Source organism: Heptranchias perlo, chromosome 10 (assembly GCF_035084215.1).
Source record: "Heptranchias perlo isolate sHepPer1 chromosome 10, sHepPer1.hap1, whole genome shotgun sequence".
Lineage (NCBI taxonomy): Eukaryota > Metazoa > Chordata > Chondrichthyes > Hexanchiformes > Hexanchidae > Heptranchias > Heptranchias perlo.
Genome location: NC_090334.1, coordinates 51,451,332 through 51,473,850, shown reverse-complemented (window position 1 = coordinate 51,473,850; position 22,519 = coordinate 51,451,332). Strand labels below are relative to the sequence as shown.

Here is a 22,519-nt window from a genome sequence, read left to right as displayed (position 1 = left end):
GGACCGAGCTCCCATTGGCTGGTAAATTTAATCCCATTCACAATGCGATCTGTCAATCAATGAATGGCGCGCGGCCCCCGGGGTGACGTCATCGGCGCGCGCCTGGTGCTGGGACTCCATGCGTGAGTGGTGTAGCTGGTGAGTTTTTGCTTCCTGTTGACATGTGCGTTAGGAATGGCTTTTAGAGGTAGAACTACTGATAACGTTACCGAGGCATTCGTTAGTTTACGGATTTTCCGGGCTCAGCGTGGAGCTTGTATGCACGCGTAGGAGAACCCCGGTTAAAGCCGATGGAGTTGCTGTGAGTGCGGTGTCTATCATTGCCTGCACTAAGTTTGCCCCTGTTTTGTTAGACGCTGTATATTTGTATTAAATACCCTTAAAAATAAATTGCAAGGGAAATTACAGAAATGTACAGAGCTTTTTGCTTTATAATGTGACATTGTTAACATTTAATTTTAACTAGATTCGAACCAGACTGTCCACCAGTTTAGACATTATTGGTAAACTCTGCATTCGAGATTGTTCCTGCCTAATATCGTTACAAATGTGTGTGCTGTTCAAAGAAAGGACTGTAGAATGGAATACTCTTTGGTTTAGTGTCAAGAAGTCCCAGGTCAGATATAATATGGCCCAGCTACAGAACAATATTCTTTTTACTTTGGTGCTTTCACCACAGCCTCAGAGCACTATCTGCTGTAGCAGTGTGAGTTTTTCCATCTACCACACCACTCTTTGTGCCTTCTTTTGAGTAAGAGAGTCTTTTTCTTTGGTGATTTAGTGCCAAATTTGAGCAGTTTTGTCATTTAGAAACTGGAATGAGATTGCTCAAGCTCAGTTCACCTAAGAACCTTGTAGTCAAACAGAGTGGAAATATTTGTCTCTTCAGCTTGGACTGGATTTGATCCCAGAGGTGAATGTGTCAGTACACTGTCTGATGTACCACTCAGTTCCCATTGTAGGTAATTTTAAAAGAGTTAGTCAACTTTTCATGAGTTTATGGTAGCCATTAACTGGTGTAGTGTTTTGGCTGCTGCCTGCCATGTAAAATGTCTTCACAATTATTCTGTAGAAGTTGATCATGCACACATGTTGGATACTGAGATATCTTTTGATCTCATGATTGTTCAGCACTATCACCTTAATAACCATCATATACTTAAGGTTTAGATGCTTATAATTGCAGCATATTTAATGTTACATATATTAAAACTTAATCAAGAGTCTTTGCTTAGCTGTCTATGAATCAATGCTGAGTTAGCATTGCTCTTCTCGTGCTGTCTGGTATGCTGGATTTGAAATACAAAGTGTACTCCTGATGCTTGTTGCTAAATTGCCACACCATTTATCAGCTCTGCAGTCTAGTCCTTGCTGTCCTTGTTTTGAATTTTCTGATTCAAAGTCACTTCTCCTGTATCTTATTTACTGTTCTCTGTAGTTTTTTTTGGTTTAAGCTTTTTTAGATATGTTTATTTGCTCTCATGCCTTGAATCTTTCCTTTTAGTAACCACCTGGCTAAACGTAACTTTAGCATTAAGCATTCCACTGACCTCTGGTACTCTATCAATATATGCTGTATTACACTCAATCATTTTAAAATCTGATGCCTTGCCACTCTAACTTTAACAAAATGTTTAAAATTTGATAACTTCATCTGGGACTTAGAATGCCATGTGTAACTCAGGATGTGATTTATTCATTCTTGGGCTGTGGATGTTGCTGCCCATCCCTAGTTGCCTTCGAAGGTGGTGGTGGACCTTCTTGAACTGCTGCAGTCCGTGTGGTGAAGGTACTCCCACAATGCTGTTAGGTAGGGACTGCCAGCATTTTGACCCAGCAACAATGAAGAAACTGTGATGTATGTCTAAGTCAAGACAAGATGGTGAGAGTCTTGAAGGTGGTGGTGTTCCCATTCACCTGCTGTCCTTGCTCTTCTAGCTGGTGGAGGTTGCATGTTTGGGAGGTGCTGCTGAAGAAGCCTTGGTGAATTGCTGCAGTGGATCCTGTAGATAATAAACTCTGCAGTCACATACACTGATGGTGAAGGGACTGAATGTTTAAGCTGATGAATGGGGTGCCGATCAAGCGAACTGCTTTGTCCTGAATATTGTTGAGCTTCTTGAATGTTGTTGGAGCTATAGGCAGGTGGAGAGTATTGTATCACACTCCTGACTTCTGCCTTGTAGGTGGTAGAAAGGCTTTGGGGAGTGCGAAGGTAAGCCACCCATTGCAGAATACCCAGCCTCTGACCAACTCCCAGTGTTAAGATTATAATTGTACTTCAAAAGCACTCATAATTGGTCTTGTATAGATACATTTGAATGTACTTGTGGAGAATATTGATTGAGGGTAGACGAATCAATTACTTCATCAGTTTCAGGCATTGAAAATTGGAGTTTTAAAGGTCACAATGGTTGCTGATCACTAACTGGATTACTCTAACTAGTGTATTCCATCAGCAGTCATTAAATAAATGAAGACTAAGCAATGAGGACTGGGAACTCATTTATTTTGTAGCATTTGAAATAAACATAAATGTTTTTTCAATGAACCTTATAAAGCAATTATTCTTAAAGGTTTATGTGACTTTTGGCTAAGTCAAAGGAGTATCTAGGAGTGTTAAATTGTCCAGATGAAAGAGATAACAAATAATAAGTCCTATTGGCACACAGAGCTGTATTAAAGGTGGAACTGTTGCAAAAAGTGAGAGGTAACTTCTGTTTGGTCTAACATAGCACAGCAGAAATGTAGCTTCATAACATTAACATATGGATTCATTTTGAAACTGTGTTGCATGTGAAATTGAATTGGTGTAAGGAATCTCCTTGTAATCTGTGCAAGTTGTGCATCGAATAATGAAGGGATTTCTGATTGATTACCTTCCTAGTAAAATAAAGTAACACTGCAGAGTTAGCTTCCAAATAAAATCCTGCAACTTGCAGACATTACACTGTATAATATGTATGTGGAATATTGATCCAAACAAGATTATTTCCTTTCTGGCAGAAAAGCTTATGGAACCGTTCCCAACAGTAAAGCACGGGGGATTTAGGGTTTAAAAATAGATAGTATCACACAGGGCATAACCCATTTATTGTAGTTATCAGGTGCCCAATTCATTTAAACACACAACAAACAATTCTTCACAAGCAGCAAGCGTTTTTCTTTCCAGAGGGCATCTCACACAACAAGTGAAGTGTACTAAAAAGCGAATTGCAAAATACTTTGCATTGATATTAGATGCCTCCTAGTGCAGTAATAAATGCTTCTTGGCATTGCCTTCTAGGCTCATTATTGCTATAAAAATAAGTTTTCAGAATCTACAATTACAGTATTTAGGGCAAGACATTGGATTCCTTTTTTTAAAAAAAAAACTGCTGTATGCTGTAATGGAATGATGTTAGGGTTAATATTCTGGAAGATGAGATCAAATAGGTGGAAAGGCCTTCTCCATACAATCCAAGATCAGTTTGAATCAGTTGGCTTTGTGTATAGTTTTGTTTCTCTGCTTGTGTCTTTTTTTTAAAAAAAGGTCTAACTGGATGAGTAATGCTGAGCTTCAGCGGAAGGTAGGTATTGTATAATATGAGTCAGAATGTTACCAAAATCTGCTCTTCAACATATGTAAACCAAACAGTATATTAATATGACCTGTTGGTATTCTGCATGCTATTTCAAAAAAACCTGCCGTTTCGATAGGTGGTTCATGCCATTTTTGGCACTTCACCGTTGATATCTAGCCTTGCTAATTGGATGAATGGCTCAAAGGTTTAGATGAACAATCTGGAAAACTAGAGAAAAGGCTATTTATAATTTATTAATAATTGTTTAGGTGGCTTATTGCAATATAACGCTGTTGTAATTTTGAGGAAATTTTCAAAACAAACCGTTGGAAAAGAAATCTTGTCTGAAGATGTGCTTGATTGTTTCTGCTCCACCTAAGAAAAAAATCCACAGAACTACTAATATGTGGCTAGTCATCCTGACTTCATTGTAAGGCTTTCAATTAAAGTTCTGTCTTGGTAATAAGCTCACTGGACCATGGGTCACAACTATTTCTCATGTTCCAGTTAGTGGTGGTGAGTGGTGGGACATTGGTAAATTATCGAGTCCTGGAAATCCTATTGGTCAAGAGAGCAGATGTGATGCATGGGAAAATCTTTCATTCCAGGGACAAGCACAACTGCCATAATTCAGCAGTTACATCACCGTCTATCTACTAATGGTTTTAATGAATGTTCCAGTACGTCTGATGCCGGAATGGAGCTTCTCAAGCTGATTAAAGCACTTCAATCAGCTCTTGTTTCCTACTTCTGCAGAAAACGAAGTGAAAAGTTCATTGTAATCATGTTCATCACAACAACTATTATAGTAAGAGTGTACGTTACGATAAATTATGCAAAAATAATTATTTTTGTATTTGAGCAAAATGGGTGCCTGTCTGGAAAAATAGGACACCAGCCTCCACCTGCAATTGGTTTTTTTTCAAATTGGCTTTAATGGACCATAGAGCTGTGCACGCATCCACTGAGCAAAAATCAGTCTGGGATGATTTCAGTGGAGAATGAATGTTTGATAGTTATTAAAATCCCCTTAATATGAAAGATTCACTGTTTCCATCTAACTAAAGGGGAGTCCAATCAATGTGCATGAGGGTTCCCAGAATGAGTGATTCTACCATTAAAATGTTCATCAGCTTTCCTGATGGCTGAGCTAGTTTATGCAGCGAGTAGCTGAGTCATACAGATTAGGAAGGTCACAAATTCAGTTCCTAATCTGTCCTGAGTTATTTTATTTCAGTAGAGGGCGAGGTAAGAGTGCTACAGGTTTTTCATTACACTATAGATTATTGAGGAGATCGGTAATCGCTTGTGATTGCTATCCAGTGACCTTACAGGAAGCATGGGTGTGTCAATTTTGGGTGAAGACAGGATCACTTTCTTTCTCTCTTTATTTCCCCCCCCCCCCCCCAAGTGATAGAATAGCCTGCTGAAATTTGTTTTCAAGACTGACGTGGGCAAAGCACTGGAGGTGACTTGCATCTGTAGGGGTGCACCCCAGCAAGGAGAGCAGCAGGTTAATTATCAACTCTAAATAGGTCACGGTTATCCGAGAACTCCAGTAATTATGTTGAGCTGCATAATTCAGTGTATCTGCAGTGTCTGTACTCTTGATATATCGAATTGCTGCAGGATTGCCAGATTGGCACTTTGACCAGACTGGATTTAGTGCAGTGGCTGTCTTGGGCAATTGTGGCAGTTCAAAAATGTTTTCCCACACTTCTGGATAGACATTAGTGTAGGTTAAATTATACATGTTGCCATTTTGGCTCTGTCTTTTAAAAATATTTAATGTAGATCCTTTGTTTCTGATAACAGGCCTGACCTCTGAATGTGTGCAGTAATTATGGAAATGGGTTTTCAGACTTGGGTTCTCGGTGGGGGAAAAGAGGAGTGCAGGTCCTGTGAGGTCAACTATGTCACATTCATTAAGCAACATTTAGAATATGAATTCAAAAAGTAGGACAGCTGCCTGTATGCACACACATGCTGAGTCCACTAAACTTGGCTCCCTGACTCTGGTCATTGCAAACATAAGCCAATGGGACAATAATGAGGGGGTGGAGCATCAGCTTGAAATGAAAACACAAGTAGTGAAATTACAGTGTGGACTGCTCATGCTCTTACTGGCTGCTTTTCTCTGTCGTGCTTCTGCTCCTGAGGCTACCAACCATTGCTGCAGGCTCCTAGCTTGAGCCTTTACCTGGTGGCTTATTGCTATTACTAGAAGTAGTTTAATTGGTAATCTTAGTGCCAGAAACTTTGAACCATTTGCAGACTCCCAAAAGGTCTGTGCAACTGACTTTGAAAAACACAGGTTGAAATGAATGTCACTTTTTTTGATACATTTAGAAGGAAAGGAAAAACAGAACTTGCATTTATGCAGCACCTTTTATATCTTCTGCACATCCAATGAATAACTTTTGAAGTGTAGTCACTGTTACGTAAGCAAACGTGGCAGCCAATTACCCAAAGCAAGGTCCCATGAACAATAAATTAAATAAATATTTTTGTTGGTTTTAGTTGAAGGGAAATGTTAGTCAGGACACTGGGGGGACCCCCTACTCTTTTGTGAATAATGCTATGGGATCTTTTACATCCATCTAAGGTGGCAAATGGGGCAACACATCTGATTCAATACCTCTGACAATGCAGCATTCCCATAGTGCTGCACTGGAATATCAGCCTAGATTATGTGCTCAAGTTGTGGAATGGTTCTTGAACACACAACCCAGGTGTCAGCCTTGGCTCAGTGGTAGCACTCATCTGAGTCAGAAGTCATGGGCTCAAGCCTACTCGAGAGACTTGAGCCCATAATGTAGGCTGACACTTCAATGCGGTACTGAGGGAGTGCTGCATTGTTGGAGGTGTTGTCTTTCAGATGAGCCGTTAAATCAAGGTTCCGTCTGCCTGGTGAGGGGGATGCATGAGATCCCACAGCACTATTCGAAGAGCAGGGGAGTTCCAATGGTGTCCTGGCAAACATTGATCTATCAACCAACACCATTTTAAAAAAAAATTATCTGATTATTTATCTTATTGCTGTTTGTGGGCATGGCTGAGTGCAAATGTAGGCTTTGCCTATGTTACAACAGTGACTGCACTTCAAAAGTACTTTTGGCTGAGGACCATTTTGAGATGTCTTGAGGTCATGAAAAGCGCTATGAATGCAAGTTCTTTCTTTCTGACTTGGAGGCGAAAATGCTACCAACTGACTCATTTAATATATCTGCCTTGTTCTCACTGAAGCATGGGCCTGTTACATGCTGACTGCTAATTTATGTATCTTCAGCTCCATTTTCTTGGTGGTAGGACAAGGGGTTTAAGGGAATGCATCAACACAGAAAAGTTGAAAAAACAAGAGCAAGAACATTTTGTATGATTCTGTAGTTAAGTCTCGTGTATTTTTATGATGTATGCAGTACTTATGTGGTATTTAATTATGCAGTGATCCACTTTAGTCTTTGGATCATTTAATGAATATATTTTCTCATTCATTTTCTGAAGTTTTTATCCCAACTGAGTGTTCAACTAAAACCGTTATTATAGCAGGTCTAATTAATTTGCTTTAACTCCTGCTTTTAACTCCCTTTTTTAAATAGTCTTTCCTCATTAGTGCCTGATCAATGCTGGGTGTCAAAGATGCTGGAGAATAGCATTAAAATTGTGAATTTAAATTCTGTAGCTTGACCTGATGCCCTCAGCACATTGTTGCAGCTATTGTCCACTTGCCTTCATCCTTAAGCTGTCTGAGTCCCAGATAATAGACATAGGATTCCTCCCATCTACTAAGCTGATGCTGCCTATCCTTTGTCCAACAATTCCTGCTATTGAGCTGTTTTCATCATAAGAACCATAAATTTTCTGGGACCCAAAAAGGCCTGCCCCTTTTTCGTGGATCAAACCTGTCCAATGCCATCACCAAATTGCTCAATCCCTTCTCCATCCAAGAACACAATCAGTTGTTTCTTTGCCCATTTGTACTGTGTTTCAGTGGCCTTACCCACTGCTTTTCAAACTTTTCTGTGTGGAAGATCCTGCTGCAAATACTGACACGCTCCCTGGGACATACCCCCTTTCTAATTTCCAAAAGATAATGTACAGGAAAACAGTGCTATCATTGCAGGAAACTGTACACAACAGAAATAATGTGCCGGTAAATCAAAAAACATCGAAAAAGAGAGAAAATAATAAAGAATACAAAATTCTCAGACATTGCACATGGGTGCAGAATGCAGATGTTACCCCAGTTTGTAAAACCTCTGATCTTGCCTGATAACTTGCTCTGAAACTCTTATCACCCCTTGGGTGAAACAGTTCTGCTAACTTCCCTTGTTTTTAACTTTAATTTTGTGTCACATTATTTAAACCTTTCACCATAGCGAACAGGCCCTCAATCAATCTTGTCCAATACCCTTCATTATCTTGAAGACTTCAACTAGATCACTTTAAAGTTGTTCATTTTTTAAAAAAAACATTTGTTTTTTTTAAAAAAAGTTTTGATGCTCTCCTCAGGTGAAGTATCTTTCTATTATTAGGTGACCAGAACTGCATACAGTACTCCAAATGGAGTCTGACCAATGAATGAAACAGCAGCAATACATCACCTTCAGATTTCCACTTAGTCCCTGCTGATGCAACCTAGTACTCATTTGGCTTTTTTTAACTGCAGCTAAACCTTCCTGGTTTCCACTATGAACATCTCCAGCAATGATAAATAGTTTCTCCAGATGCATTTGTAATAAACAGAGTGAAAGTATCGGTCCACTACAACCCCTAGATTCGTGCTCCATTTGTTTTTAGTTCTGTGCTCCCATTCTAATTATTTTACAATTATTCACATTGAATTATCTAACACTTTGTTTAAAAGAAAATCCAAATTCTTCTGAATCTGTTTGTATTGCTGCTTTTGCAAACTGAAAAGATTTTGTTTACCATTCCCTTGTTCAAGTCAATATATTTATATTTTAAAAATATAGCAAAGATCCAAATACTGACCCCTAGGACACCCTCTCATCATCTCTTTCCAGCCTGAAAAGTTCCCATTAATGGCTATCTGCTTCCAGTTTAAAAGCAAATTTTAAATCCAGAACTTCTACTCTACCCTCAACTGTTAATCATTAATGTGGAACCTTTTCAAGAGTTCTGAAAATCTAAGCATCCAATGACTTTTTTTTCTTTTCCCTCCATTCCAGGAGATCTTGGCTGATTGGCTCCATGGGTGCCAGCATCATTTGGTACCTAACCAAGTGACCATTATTCATGTGTGAGCCTTGACACCTGGTATTGGTGGGCTATTCAATTGTGTGAATGGATCAGTTTCTCATTAATTTAACAGCGAAGGATTTTTTAAAAAATGTGTTTATTCACTTTCCCATCCTCTGGAATCTGTCCCAAATTAAGCAAACATACAAAATTGTTAGTTAGAGCATCACTAATGTCAGTCTCATTCTCCTTTTAAGACTGTTTGGTGCAAGTTGTCAGGAGCAGGTAGTTTATCTATTTTCAGAGCACCTAACCATGTAATTACTCTTATTTGCGTATTGTCTAGATTTTCCTCTGCTGTTCCTGAAAATCTGACATTGGCAGATAGATGTGCAGTAGACTATTTAATAACTCTTTTTGTCCCTAGATACCAGCTTCCCAATATCGTGGTTAAATGGACCGATACTTTCTTTCACTCTGTTTATTACGAATGCATTTGGAAAAACTAAAAATTGTTGCTTGAGATGTTCATAGTTGTCATTGTGTTGTTCTTGGTTTTTGTTTTTTAACCTGTTTTTACTCCTCTAATATTTACCCGATCCTCCTGCCTACTCCAGTCTCTCAAACAGCAATGAGATGAAGGACCTAGATATATTAACCCAAAAAAAAATTAGTCGAGGGGAAAAATGTTGGCCAGGGCACTGGGAGAACACCAACCTCCTCTTTCTACCCTCTTTTCCCATCTACCTCGCCCCAGCATGGTGATGGTAAGGCCAATTACAGAGCCTCCTTTTGTTGTCCTGAGTGAGGTGGGATAACCGCACAGATCAAGACTCAACCATAGGACATTCCTCGAGTATATGATTCATTCCCACACTGTGTAATGCATTTACCAACTAAGCTATCGGAAAAGTGGATTATGTTTGATGTAAAGGGTGCGCATTCTACTGGATCCGTTCAAAAACTTTGGATGCCGATTTATATCTGTCTTCCTATGTTGGAGAAAATGCTGAACTTATGAAGTGGTGATCTGATGTTAACCTGATATTTGTTCTTGTCTACTTTATTCTTCTTGTTTAGATTGTCATAGTCATTGCATTCCATTCTCAGAAATGAGTTTTGCGGAGTATAGAGATGTTATTCAGAATGGTGACACCGCCATCGTCTTCCTAGGCCACGGCTCGATGTTTGCGATCAAAGTTCAGCAAGGTGGTGCAACGCAGACAAAATATGGGGCTATCAAGCATTCAGCAGACCTAATTGGGAAAAAGTATGGGTCAAAGATTACATGCAGCAAAGGAGGTTGGGTGTATATACTTCACCCAACTCCAGAACTCTGGACTGTGACTCTTCCTCACCGGACCCAGATCCTCTATTCCACTGACATCTCTATGATCATTATGATGCTAGAGTTGAAGCCAGGATCGATTGTCTGTGAGTCAGGTAGGTTGTTTGAATAATGCGGAATCTAAACACTCAGATTTTACTGGATATATTTATGCATATAGCAAAGATAATTATAGTGTGACTAACTTGCAGCAAAGAAAAAATATTCAAATTCTTCAATTCATGACCAATTTTCTCTGGATGATAGTGGCCCAATTTACTTGCTCAGCTGCTGTATTTAATTTCAAGCATGACCATCTCCATAATTGTTGTTGAGAAAACTGCTTTTCTGCTCTTCTAGGCATACAGTGGTAGATGAGTAATACAGAATTTTTTGGTATTTAGGAATATGAAAAATCTTGAATAACAAGTTGTTATTGCTGCATATTGTATAGCACATTCACTGGCTTTGGAAATGTAATTATATTACTGTACTCAGAACTCTGCACCTTTTGGCTGAAGTGTTAAGAAGAACAAGGAGTTCTCAGCATCATGGGTAATCTTCCTCCCTTGAACCATTGCAATTTTAAAAAAACTGATTAACTGGTGATTTATGCTATTTGTGGGATGTTGCTGTTGCAGAATAGTTGCTCTATTTGCCTTTGGAATAGTCACTGCCCTCCAATAGTAATTCATTATGTGAAATGCTTTGAGATGTTTTGATAAGATAAGGTGCTATATAAATGTAAGTGTTTTCTTGGACCTTGTCTCGTGGAATCTATAACCCATGTTACATTTCATCAGAGTATTTGGTTTACTTAATGACTTTAAATTTTAATATTAATGGAGGCTGATGTGAGGTGGATTTAACTTGTCTTCAGAGGTGTTTTGCTGCTACCTTTATAAATTTTGATAAGGAGAGGTTGAAATTGGGGACAAAACATTATGCTTTACTTTAATTGAGGATCTGGTTTAAATATCTAGTTAAATGATTCGAGTGCAAATATGTCATTAATTTTAAGACCACCTGAGGGGCTGAGCACCTGGAGATAGATGATTGAGATCTCCTATATTGTAAGTTTCCAGTTTCATGGTCATCTGAAGTGGAGATGGGCAATTCACTGCAAAGGTGAAAAGATTATCAACGGAAATGTCAATTTGCAACCTCCCAGTGCTGGCATGAGCAGTATTGTTGAAGGTCTGGAAAAGTTGCCTGGTTGTCTCAGGTGGGAAATAGTGTGTGGCACAGTGAACCTAAAGGATAGAAAAATTAACTTCTAGAGCAGGGGAACCAAGTGGGGGAAAAAAATATTGTTTGAGGTACAGTTGAAGCAATTATGGAAGTAGGAGAAAAGTAGCCACAGTCCCTGCAGAAAATAAGAGACTCTCAAATCACCAATGTGTTCAAACTGCTAGTATCCTGTACTTGCAATATACAGTGCTCTGGTATAGCAATTTTATTCATTTCAGAGTTGCATTGATAGCAATTTGATTTATAAAAGAAATATTTAATCCATAGCCTCAACATCTAAGTATGTATCTCCATGATAAGATTGGATCCCTTGAGAAAGAGAGGAGGGAACATAGAATATAATGAGCTGCCCAATAAATTTTCTATTTATTCAGAAGTAGAAGCATGGAAAAAGGCAAAACACCAAGGAAAACAGTAAATCAGATGTGAATAGTGTCAAATACTGTTCAAAAATAAATATGAAAAATTTCCTCTTCATATATCCCCAAAATAATAAAAAATCCCTCTTGTTTTAAAATAATGTAGGTCTCCACATAGATAAGAGTACACTACAATATCCTGTGCTTATAAAAAGGGCATGTACCATCACTAAAAAGGCAGTAACATAGTTCTATGCATTTTATATCTAACCTGTTCCCAAATCCTGATGACCATGTATCCTGCTGCACATTGAAACCCTTAAACAAAACTGAAGAAATAGGATTATGGTGTAACCTGCCTGTAGTGGACTGGATAGAATTCTACTGAATAGTTCAGAGTTGAATTAGAAAGAAAGGAATCATGGGTACCAAAAAGAACAGAGCGTTGAATCATTTCTTCTGTAGGAGCTCAGATCCTAGTCAAGAATGTGCAGGAAGCTTTTCTTCCACCAACCATAATCTGGATGTGTTGCCAGATACCTGATACCTTGTCCAGAAAGAACTTAAAAATAAGCAATGAGTTGCATTGAAAGTCTGATATTTGCTATAATGGTCAGAATTTTCTATAGGCAGAGTAGTTTTTAAAAAAAAAAATTATGCAGCATGAAACCGAGCACTAGAGTGCTGCACAACCACTGCAGAAGGGAGCCCATGTAACTGTTATGCTCTGACAAACAAGGTGCAATACAAGACTTTTGTAGAACAATTGTATTCACCGCATTGAAAATTGATAACCAGGCTGGATGGATAGCTATGTCTACTAGACTTTTACATGTTCAAATTTCTTCATTTTTAGAGGTTTCTTGAGTTTATAATAAAGCTGCATTTGTTCAATAATACATCAGAAAATGTATTCCTGATTTGAAAGTTCATTAGTCAACACATCTGTATATGCAGGTGACAATCTATTAGCATATTAGCCAAATTAAAATATATCTTTTCCCATTTAAAACTAGTATTTGCTACAGACAGGCCACAATGATGCTCCTTTTTAAAGGGTGAAAGTAAATCCACTGTCATTCCAGTCAGTGCCAAGTGTCCAGCTGTGGTAAAGATTTTTAGTTACCTATGTGGTAGTAAAAATAAAAACAGAAATGGCTACTCTGATGTGTATATATTGAGATGAAGCTTTGTGTGGTATTCAGTGAACATGGTAAGATTAAAAAATGTCAAACAGCTGAAACTCTGCAGTGCTGAAGAAATGTTAATTAGTGATATTGGGTCTCACTGATAAAATAACATTGTAATATCAAGATTTGTGTATTTCACACCACATCAACGATCTTAATGTAATGTTTTTCTTTCTAATCTCATTGGCCTTTTATAATCTACATATGCATTAAAATTTAATGAGCAAAAACCTCCTGTTGTGATATTAATATCAGTCTATGAAATATGACCTTAAAGCAAGGCCAAATTGTACTTTATTCTCTCATACCTTTTGGGACATACTGCATCTTTACATTAATGTATTCCATCAAATATGTAGCAATCATAAAACCTAGAAATTTGCAACTACTATAAAAACTTGGTCAGTTTTTATTCCACCCCATAAAAACATAACCTGGTAACAGTTTTGTGAAAATCCACTTAGATGGGATCTTTTAAATATAAAACTGAACTTCTCTGCATGTGGGTTAACCTTTGAGATTTTATCTGCAAGCTTACAATACCTATTGGACTGCAGAGCCATCGTAACTCAGCCTTCAGGATCTAGTCCCTCTGGTTTAAGAATTTTTCTAGTGCCACTAGTATTGAAAGAAAACTCATGTAGATTCTAACAACTTACATTTATATAACACCTTTTTTAACATAGAAAAAATGTCACAAAGCACTTCATAGAGCCAAGGAAGGAGCTAGTAGGAGGAGTAACCAAAAGTTGGTCAAAGAGGTGGGTTTTAAGGAGGGTTATAAAAGAGGAGAGAGAAGCAGAGGAAAACCAGAGTGTGGAGGAGAGAGAGGTGGCAAGGCAGTGAGAGGGAAACCATAGTGTGGAGCCTAGATGGCTAAAAGCACGACCCCTGGTAGTGCAGGCAAGGGGGTTACCTAAAAGGCCAGAGTCATAGGAATGGAGAGTTCGGGTAGGGCTGGAGGAGGTTATGGAAATAGGGAGGGACGAGACCATGAAGGGATTTGAACACGAGATGAGGATTTTAAATTTGAGGCTTTGGGAGCCAATGAATATCTGCAAGCACAATGGAGATAGATGAATTGGTCCAGGTGTAGGATAGGATACAGGCAGTAGAATTTTAGATGTGCTGAAGTTTATGGAGTGTGGAGGATGGGAGCCGGCCAGGAGAGTAGTTGTTTGGAGATGACAAGAACATGAATAAGCAGCAGATGGACTGAGGCAGGGGTGGAGGTGGGCGATGTTATGGAGGTGGAAGTTGGCGGTCTTTGTAACGGGGAGTATCAGCCATCAGCCCGAGGTCGAAGAGGGTGTCGAGAATGCGTACAGTCTGGTTCAACCTGACTCTGGCTAGGAAGAGGAGATGGAACCGGTGGTGGGGAACAAAATTTGTGGCAGGGGCTGGAAGTGATGGCTTAAACTGGAGGAAATTGCGGCTCATCCACGGCTGGATATTGGACAAGCAGTCTGACAAAACTGAGGCACTGGAGGCATAGAGACAGATGGTAGAGTAATAGAGCTAGGTATCATCAACATACATGCTGAAGCTGACTCCATGTCTGTGGATGATGTAGCCCAAGGGCAGCATGTACTGCTGGGGGGCCCCCAAGGATAAATGCTTGGGGGACTTGGGAGGTAATGGTGCGGTGAGATGAGAAGCCATTGCTGGAATTGCTGTAGCTATAATGGGATTGGGAAACATGTATTTACGGTACTTCATTTCTCACCGTAACACATCATCTTTACTTGAAAGATCAGGAGTCAAGCAGTGCAGCTCTGATATCTTTTATTTCTTCTGATATCTTTTATTTCTTCTGATATCTTTTATTTCTTCTGATTTCTTTTATTTCTTCTGATTTTTGTGTCTCCCTTTCTCCACTTGACAGTTCCGCATGTAGGTAAATATTGAGGCTTAGTCTCCCCTCCTACCTAAAGGCTAACATTGACAACTCGCCTGTTTTGAATTAGAGCTGAGAACACGGGCTCAATTTTAAAAGCAAAGTTTTGGGGGGGGGGGGGAACTAAGAAAATAGTGGGTTTTTTTGGAGCGGGCAGAAATCCCGGCTCCATCACGCTGAAGAACACACGTGACCGAGTCATCTGGGTTCGCACGCCGTTCCTGAACCCGGAAGTCCCGTCAGCAATTAAAGCCGGCAGGACGGTATTTAAAGCACTAAATCACTTAGTTGAAGTTCTTCAAAAATGAATAAATGCAATTTACAATGAAGGCAAGCTGCCTCAGCTTGTTTCCTGTGCTGTGTGAAACACGCCATGGTGAAGGAGTTGTGTTTCAGCTGGCAGCCATTTGGACATTTAAATCCCTGTGACAGATGGGAATAAAAGGTGAGTTATTGCAGCAGGGCACTCAGTTCTCTCAAACAAACTTATGGCTGGGAGATCTGAGTTTAGACTGAGAATTCTTGGTTTCTACTCAGAATTGTTTGGTTTACTCATATTCACCATCTTTCCAGACCGCCTCAAACTGATACCATCAGGATGGGGGGGGGGGGGGGGGGAGTGCGATGGCTGCATTCACCACTACATCAGAGGACGAGGAACATCACCATCCTCGCCAGACACGACGTGCACTCCCGCCACTTGTAGTTCTATAACCCAGTGCTGCGCCACAGGCACGGGCACAGAGGCACTACCCTCGTCGGAGGGTCTACAGACCGAGGCTCAGCATCCTGGACCCCTCTGAGGAGCAGTGCCTACGAGCAGTGAGTCGCCGGGTGGTCGCAGACATCTGCAGCCTCCTTCGTGCCGAGCTGCTCCCGGCTGGGCCTGGTGGCATCTCATTCCCCGTCGCATTTAAAGTGACCATTGCCCTCAACTTCTTTGCCTCCAGATCATTCCAGGGTGCCACAGGTGACATCACCATGATGGCTCATTCGTCTGCGCATAAATGCATAAGGCAGGTCACCGACGGCTTGTTTTGCACGGCCTCGCAATACGTCAACTTCCCCATGGATGACCTTAGCCAGATGGAGAGGGCAGTGGGATTCCACTCTGGCTGGCTTCCCACACATATAGCAATCCGAGCACCTCCACAAGAGCCAGGACTGTTCGTTAACAGAAAGGGGTATCACTCCATCAACGCTCAGCTCATTTGTGACCACCGGAATAGAATCCTTCATCTGTGCGCCAGATTCCCTGGCAGCTGCCACTATTTGCTCATTCTGAGGGAATTCAACATCCCGGGCCTCTTCCATGCACCGAGCACCCTTAAGGGATAGCCCCTGCAAATGATGAAATCTGAGGAACCCATCAGCAAGCAACAGTGCAATCCGACAGTCACATCGTCACCAGGTCTGTAATTGGACATGAGATAGGGTTGCTGAAGATGTGATTTCGGTGCCTCAATCGTTCTGGGGGAGCGCTTTAATACACACCAGTGAGAGTGGGTCGTGTTATAGTAGCGTATTGTGTCCTGCGCAACAGAGAGGGGTAGCGGTTGAGGAGGCCCCATGCCCTCATCAGCCATCCACATTGAGGAGAAGCAGATGGAGGAGGAGGATGAAACCATGGGCAGAGCAGTGGCTCACCTGGTTGCTCGTGAGGCCAGGGAGTGAGTCGTGAACATTTCTCGTAAGATCAGAAAGTGAGATGAGTCCAGTCCTCTCTCCACCTGGAAAGAGCAGCGCCAACACCAGCCCCCCTACCTGCACACAACAGTCCTTCAACTACTCATACATCCACTGTAAAGTAACTCACAGGGTGGTATCAAGTGTCGCTGTTAATGGTGAAGCTCATGAAAGGGCGCTACCACAAAAGCCAGTCAAGGATAGGCAACACGTGGCAATAGTGGTGGGAATGATGACGTTTAATGTGACTTTAACAAAAACCAAATATAAACGAGAAACGTGACTATCTGTCAGACATCCTTGTGCATACCCTTTGTGATCACAAATCCTTAGCCTTTCTCTTCCTACCATTTCCAGAGGTACCTCTGCAGCAGAGATAGTGGCAGGTTGCTCATGTCCATGGCCGGACTGCTTAGATGCTTTCGGCCTACGCCCTCTGGGTTTTGGAGCCCGTGAGGGGCCCTCCAAGACTGCCCCACCTGCACCTTTGCAGACACTGACTCGGCCACCTGGAGAGGAGGCAGCATTGCGGGTACTGGTTGAGAGGGGGCAACGGGTGAGATGTGGGAGCACTTTGAGTGGCGTCCCCACTTCCATGTCCTCTTTCGCCATCATCCCTCTCCTGGACCAGGCCCACATCATTCCTACCACCCTGCTGGAGAACAGTTTGAAGGACATGTACGATGCCTTGGAAGCCCAGTTGTAAAGTTTCTGTCTGCCTGTTTAAGGTGGCAGAATGGTGTTCACAGTGTGTCTGAATGGCAGTTGTCGGGGCCTGAATGGGACTCATTTGTGAGCTGTGCTTGAAGCTCAACGGAGGCTAGCCACCTCTCCATTGCAGACATTTCCGCACTTACCTGCGACACTATCTCACACTGTTGCTCATGTCCCTGCGACACTATCTGAGATTCCCTCCCATACCTGTGCCGCCGTTTTACTAATGCAGGAATTGGACTCCTCTGGGCTATTGTGGAGCGTGTGCGTGGCACCTGTTCCAGTACCTCGCAAATGTGCTGCTGTCCCTCGATCATTCTCCTTTTTTAAAGGATGGCCCCCGGGGTTCAGCATCTGCGTCCAGCTGAGCAGAGCTGGAGAGGAGTGCACCCACCGACGTGGACTCTCCACAGCTGTCCTTGCCACCAGTGTCTGCTCGTGCTCATCAGGTGCCAACCCAACTAACTGACTACTAGGACCCACTAAGGTGTGAGTATCTGCACTGGTGGATGGCTCGCCAAGATGTGACGGTGCACCCTCAGAGGCCGGGAGCTCCTCTGAGGAATCGCCCTCTGCCATCGCTGCGGTTGTTGAAGGGCCTTAAGATAACAGAAGGCAATATTAAGCATCATCACAGATGTGTCATGTTTCAATGAGCATACTGAGGTGTTCAACGTGCCAAACATTGTTAACATCAATTCATGTGTGATGAATGTTAAAGCTGTGTCACCAGATGTTTGTGGGGTGCCAATCTCTGCATCCTCGACGGACAGGCATGTGGGTACAGCTGATCTGCAGGGCCTCCTCCTCCCTGTCTGTGAGGACCACTATTTGTTGTGCCCCCGCCCCAGTCCTCGCCCTCTCATGTTCATTTTGTGCGCTTTTTTTTAAGAAGGAAAGGAAGTACAGACGTGTGAGTGAGTGGTGAAGTGGCCAATCGATAAATGCATTGCTTTGGGTGAGGCTGACTGTGAAAGAGGTGTATCAGAGGTGAGTATGTGACAAAGACATCACATTGGATCAGGAGTGGAGTGAGTGGTAGTGGTGGGGTCACAAATGGGGAGGTTAGGAAGTGCAGGTAAGTTAAGGATGAGCGTTAAGTGGGTGTGAGGAGTTATGTAATGGAATAGTCTTGGCAATGCAGAATGAGTTTTGGGGGTGGGGTGTTGATGTGTATCACTGAATGCTGGAGAATCAGTAAGTATACTCTCTTGCTGACCTAGTTAGGTCATTGAAGCTTCCTGCACTGGACCCAAATGCAGCAGATGTTGCTCCTGCTGGTGCCCTCCTCTGCTACCTCGAGCCAGGCCTCCTTGGTGGCAGAGGCAGGGCACTTCTTCCTGTTGGCCGGGTGAAATAGTTCCCTCCTCCTCCTCACCCCTGGCCAGTAGAAGCTGAAGTGAGGCACCACTGAATCTTGGAGCAGCCTTGCCTCGTGTTGCTCTGTGCTCCAGCAAAATCCATTGAAGCAATGGCCCTTTAAATTCAGATGCTCCAGCTGACGGCCTGTCATGCGGGTGCACAGTCTGCCCACTGCGCAGCTTTCAGATGGCAAACCCGGAAATAAGATTAATGGCCACCAATTAAGTCGCGATCACATGGGGAAAGGTACGTTTTTATTAGTCAGGTTTGCCGCACGCCCATTGACCCCTCCCCACCCCGCCAGCCGCTGCTGCCATCCCACTGCCCTTTTTAAATCAAGCCCCATATGACTTATGTTGGTTCTCCAATGTTCTTTGCCACCTGGTGAGGAGATCGTGTGTCTTGTGCTTAAAATTGTAAGGACACCTTTTGTATTTAAAGTGATATATCTTTTTGTTACAATATTTAAAAAAAAATCTTATTAGCAGATTTTCTATGGCATTGCTCATGGTCAGAGGTTGCAATGGGTGTGGAAATGAAGGAGGCGGCACATCTCGGCTGAAAGAAGGGATCTTTTACAAACTTCTTAAACTTTATTGCACGGTCTTAGAATTTTTGATTAGTTCCTGGAAAATAAATTAGTGTTTTTCTCATCAGCTGCAAGTAGGTAAATAAATAAATACCACAGGTATATAAATATGTAAAGTGTTAAATCAGGGATTTTCACAACATATTTTGAAGGATTTGATTGGTTTGCCTTTTTTGTGCTTTTTCCTTTTTTGTTTTTTTTCCTTATTTTCATTCAAGTAATAGAAAAATATTTGCAAATGTGACAATGCAGCCATGGACTTCAAAACTACACTTCAAAACATTATTCATATTATATAAATGATGTATGGCATAAACGTGACTTAACTAGGGCCTTTTTCAAGAATGAATCACTGGTGTATTTATCCCTGGCATTTTGAAGTTTTGATTTTTTTCAAAGTGGCAGGCCTAGTAATGGGATGGTTATACTAAAATTATTTTTGATTACTGTAAGTTTGTTTTTTTTAAAAGGCTGGAGTCTGACATAGAATTGTGCTTTCCTATAACTAAAACAAATGCTAAACCCAACCTTTAACTATCAGTTTTTTTTAAAAATCTCTTTGCAGGATTGATTCATGTAAGTCATGTCTGTTTCTCCAAGTATTTTGTTATTTCATCCCATGTTATAGACTTGAGTAGTTTACCAACAACTGAAGAGTAACTGGCCTATAATTTTTTTTGGTTTATCCCTGTCTCCTTTTGAAGAGGAGTGTCCAATTTGGCATTCTCCTATCTTCTGGCACAGTTTTTTTTCCACAGAATTTAGGAAAATTATAGTCAGCGCCTCCACTGTCTCGTCTCCTCTTCCCAACCCCCACCCCACTTAGGATCCACAGATGTAAATCATCAGGGCCCAGTGATTTGTTTACCTTAAGTTTGGGTAACTTCTTTTTGTACCATTTCTCTTTGAATAGTAGTGTCTACTGATGTGTATGTATCTCTGGTGATTCTGTAATCCCAATAGCCACCACTTCTGTGAAAACTGAGGCAAACTACTTATTTAGTGTGTCTGTTTATTTGTTCACTCCAAGCTTGCCACCATCCACTCCCTATCTTGTCTATTCTGTTATAACTAACGTGCATATAGAAAGCCTTTTATTGCCCTTTTTGTCTTTGCTGACTTCCTTTTAAGCTTCTCTAATCTCCAATTTTGCATCTTTCACATTATATTTCATAAGAACATAAGAAATAGGAGCAGGAGTAGGCCAATGGGCCCTTCGAGCCTGCTCCGCCATTTAATAAGATCATGGCTGATCTGATCCTAACCTCAAATCTAAATTCATGTCCAATTTCCTGCCTGCTCCCCGTAACCCCTAATTCCCTTTACTTCTAGGAAACTGTCTATTTCTGCTTTGAGTTTATTCAATGATGTAGCTTCCACAGCTTCCTGGGGCAGCAAATTCCACAGACCCACTACCCTCTGAGTGAAGAAGTTTCCCCTCATCTCAGTTTTGAAGGAGCAGCCCCTTATTCTAAGATTATGCCCCCTAGTTCTAGTTTCACCCATCCTTGGGAACATCCTCACCGCATCCACCCGATCAAGCCCCTTCACAATCTTATATGTTTCAATAAGATCGCCTCTCATTCTTCTGAACTCCAATGAGTAGAGTCCCAATCTACTCAACCTCTCCTCATATGTCCGCCCCCTCATCTCCGGGATTAACCGAGTGAACCTTCTTTGTACTGCCTCGAGAGCAAGTATGTCTTTTCTTAAGTATGGAGACCAAAACTGTATGCAGTATTCCAGGTGCGGTCTCACCAATACCTTATATAACTGCAGCAATTCCTGCCTTTCATTTATATTATTTGCCCTGCATGTGCTAACTTTTTTAAAAGTTTCAAATTTAATAACAGCCTTTACATTCCATTTTTTCCCTACTGGAAGATACTTGATTTGCACCCTTTCTGACTTCTCTGTTTAATCAATTCCATTGTTCTGTTTGCCTCCATTTTAATCTAGGCACAGACTCTTGTCTTACTAAATTTTGCTTTTATTCCCGGTAAAGTGACCTTGTCTTTATTTTTCCTTTTTAATTCTTACACTGAAACTAATTACGTTGTGGTCACTGCTCAGGAATGGTGATGTAAATGTAATGATTGCATTCCTGATCCAGCAAAAGTGAAAAGTCCTCCTCCAGTTTTGCAGTTAAATGCATTATGGATTTGTTTTCTTTCTGTTGTCGTGGCTTATCCAAGTCCCAGGCCTGCTTGCAATTATACCCAGTTGGGTTTGGTTTCTCTTCTGCAGAGCTTGATGCTTAATGACTGTACTGTTCATCCCCTAGGTGCTGAACCAATGCTATTCATCAGAACACCATTGGGATTATTTTTTGTATTCTACTGAATGTTTCCCTGTAGGCAAAGTTCCTCCACATTAATCAACAACTGTACTTACATAATCATTTTATTAATGGGAGCCATCAAGATAGTAATTGTCTTCTCTTTCCATGGCTCCTGCAGTTTGATAATGATATAGTAAATTGAGTTCTTGCAAGAACCTGATCAATATTGATCAAAGCCTCCCTGTTCTGCTCTCTGAAACCAACACTGGTCTCCCTCTGTTTGACAGACTCATCTAGCTTTCTTCACCTGCAGTAATTGCATAGGAGGATGATGGATAACTTTGTGCAATCTTCAATAAGAAACATGTATAAAATTCAACATTTAAAAACAAAAACTGTTTTCTTGATTTATTGCTGGTATTAGTTGGTTTATAACTGATTTTGCTCTCTCTCTCGCCTGAGTTGTCTTCACAAGGTGGTGGTGGGCCGCCGCCTTGGACCACACTCCAAACAAAGTGTACATGATTCTGCTTTTGACATTGGTGCAGTGTCCCCATAAACACAACCTGATGCTAAAAGTTAATTATAAAATGGTCAAATGCAGATTGGTAGCACAATCACTGGGAAGAGAGAATTTTGTACCAGTAATGATGAGCCTTAACCACTGTGTAGAAATAGCTGGTTCAAAGCCCCACTTGAAAGGTCTTTACTTTGAAAGTTAGATCGGCTAACCTGCTATGCTTTCAGTTGTACCATTGTCCTGACCGCTTCTTACATTTTTTGTTGAAGTCACGGGCAGTCGAAGACTGATGAGCTACACTCCATGTTCATTTTGAATATGTATGCATGAAGCTGTGATTTCCTTATCTGCTTGCATTTTTGTGGTTTGTTAGACTAGTTTACTTTTATTACTTAACAGTTTAGAAATAGATGTTTTCTACTTGCCTAATAGCAGCTAGTAACTAGTTGGAGAGATTTTTAGCTGACTTCGGTTGCTGGAGAATGATCCACTGTTTACTTCTGGTTTTATTGTATGAAAATGCAGGAGTTCTACATATTATGGTGCAGGGAGACTAGTAAAGCAAAAATACAAAACAC

General features: G+C 41.1%; 1 protein-coding gene across 2 annotated transcripts in view; it reads left to right on the top strand.

Moving 5' to 3' along the window:
- Positions 1-65: 65 nt before the first annotated feature.
- The window catches only part of trmt61a (tRNA methyltransferase 61A), a 33,262-nt gene continuing 10,808 nt past the window's right edge, over positions 66-22,519 (top strand). Inside the window, exons 1-2 of one of the 2 annotated variants that reach the window (XM_067991740.1) lie at positions 66-138; positions 9,846-10,208. In XM_067991740.1, coding sequence (XP_067847841.1) covers positions 9,878-10,208 — 331 coding nt within the window. In that variant the 5' untranslated portion in view covers positions 66-138; positions 9,846-9,877. The other variant, XM_067991741.1, reaches the window with a different exon arrangement.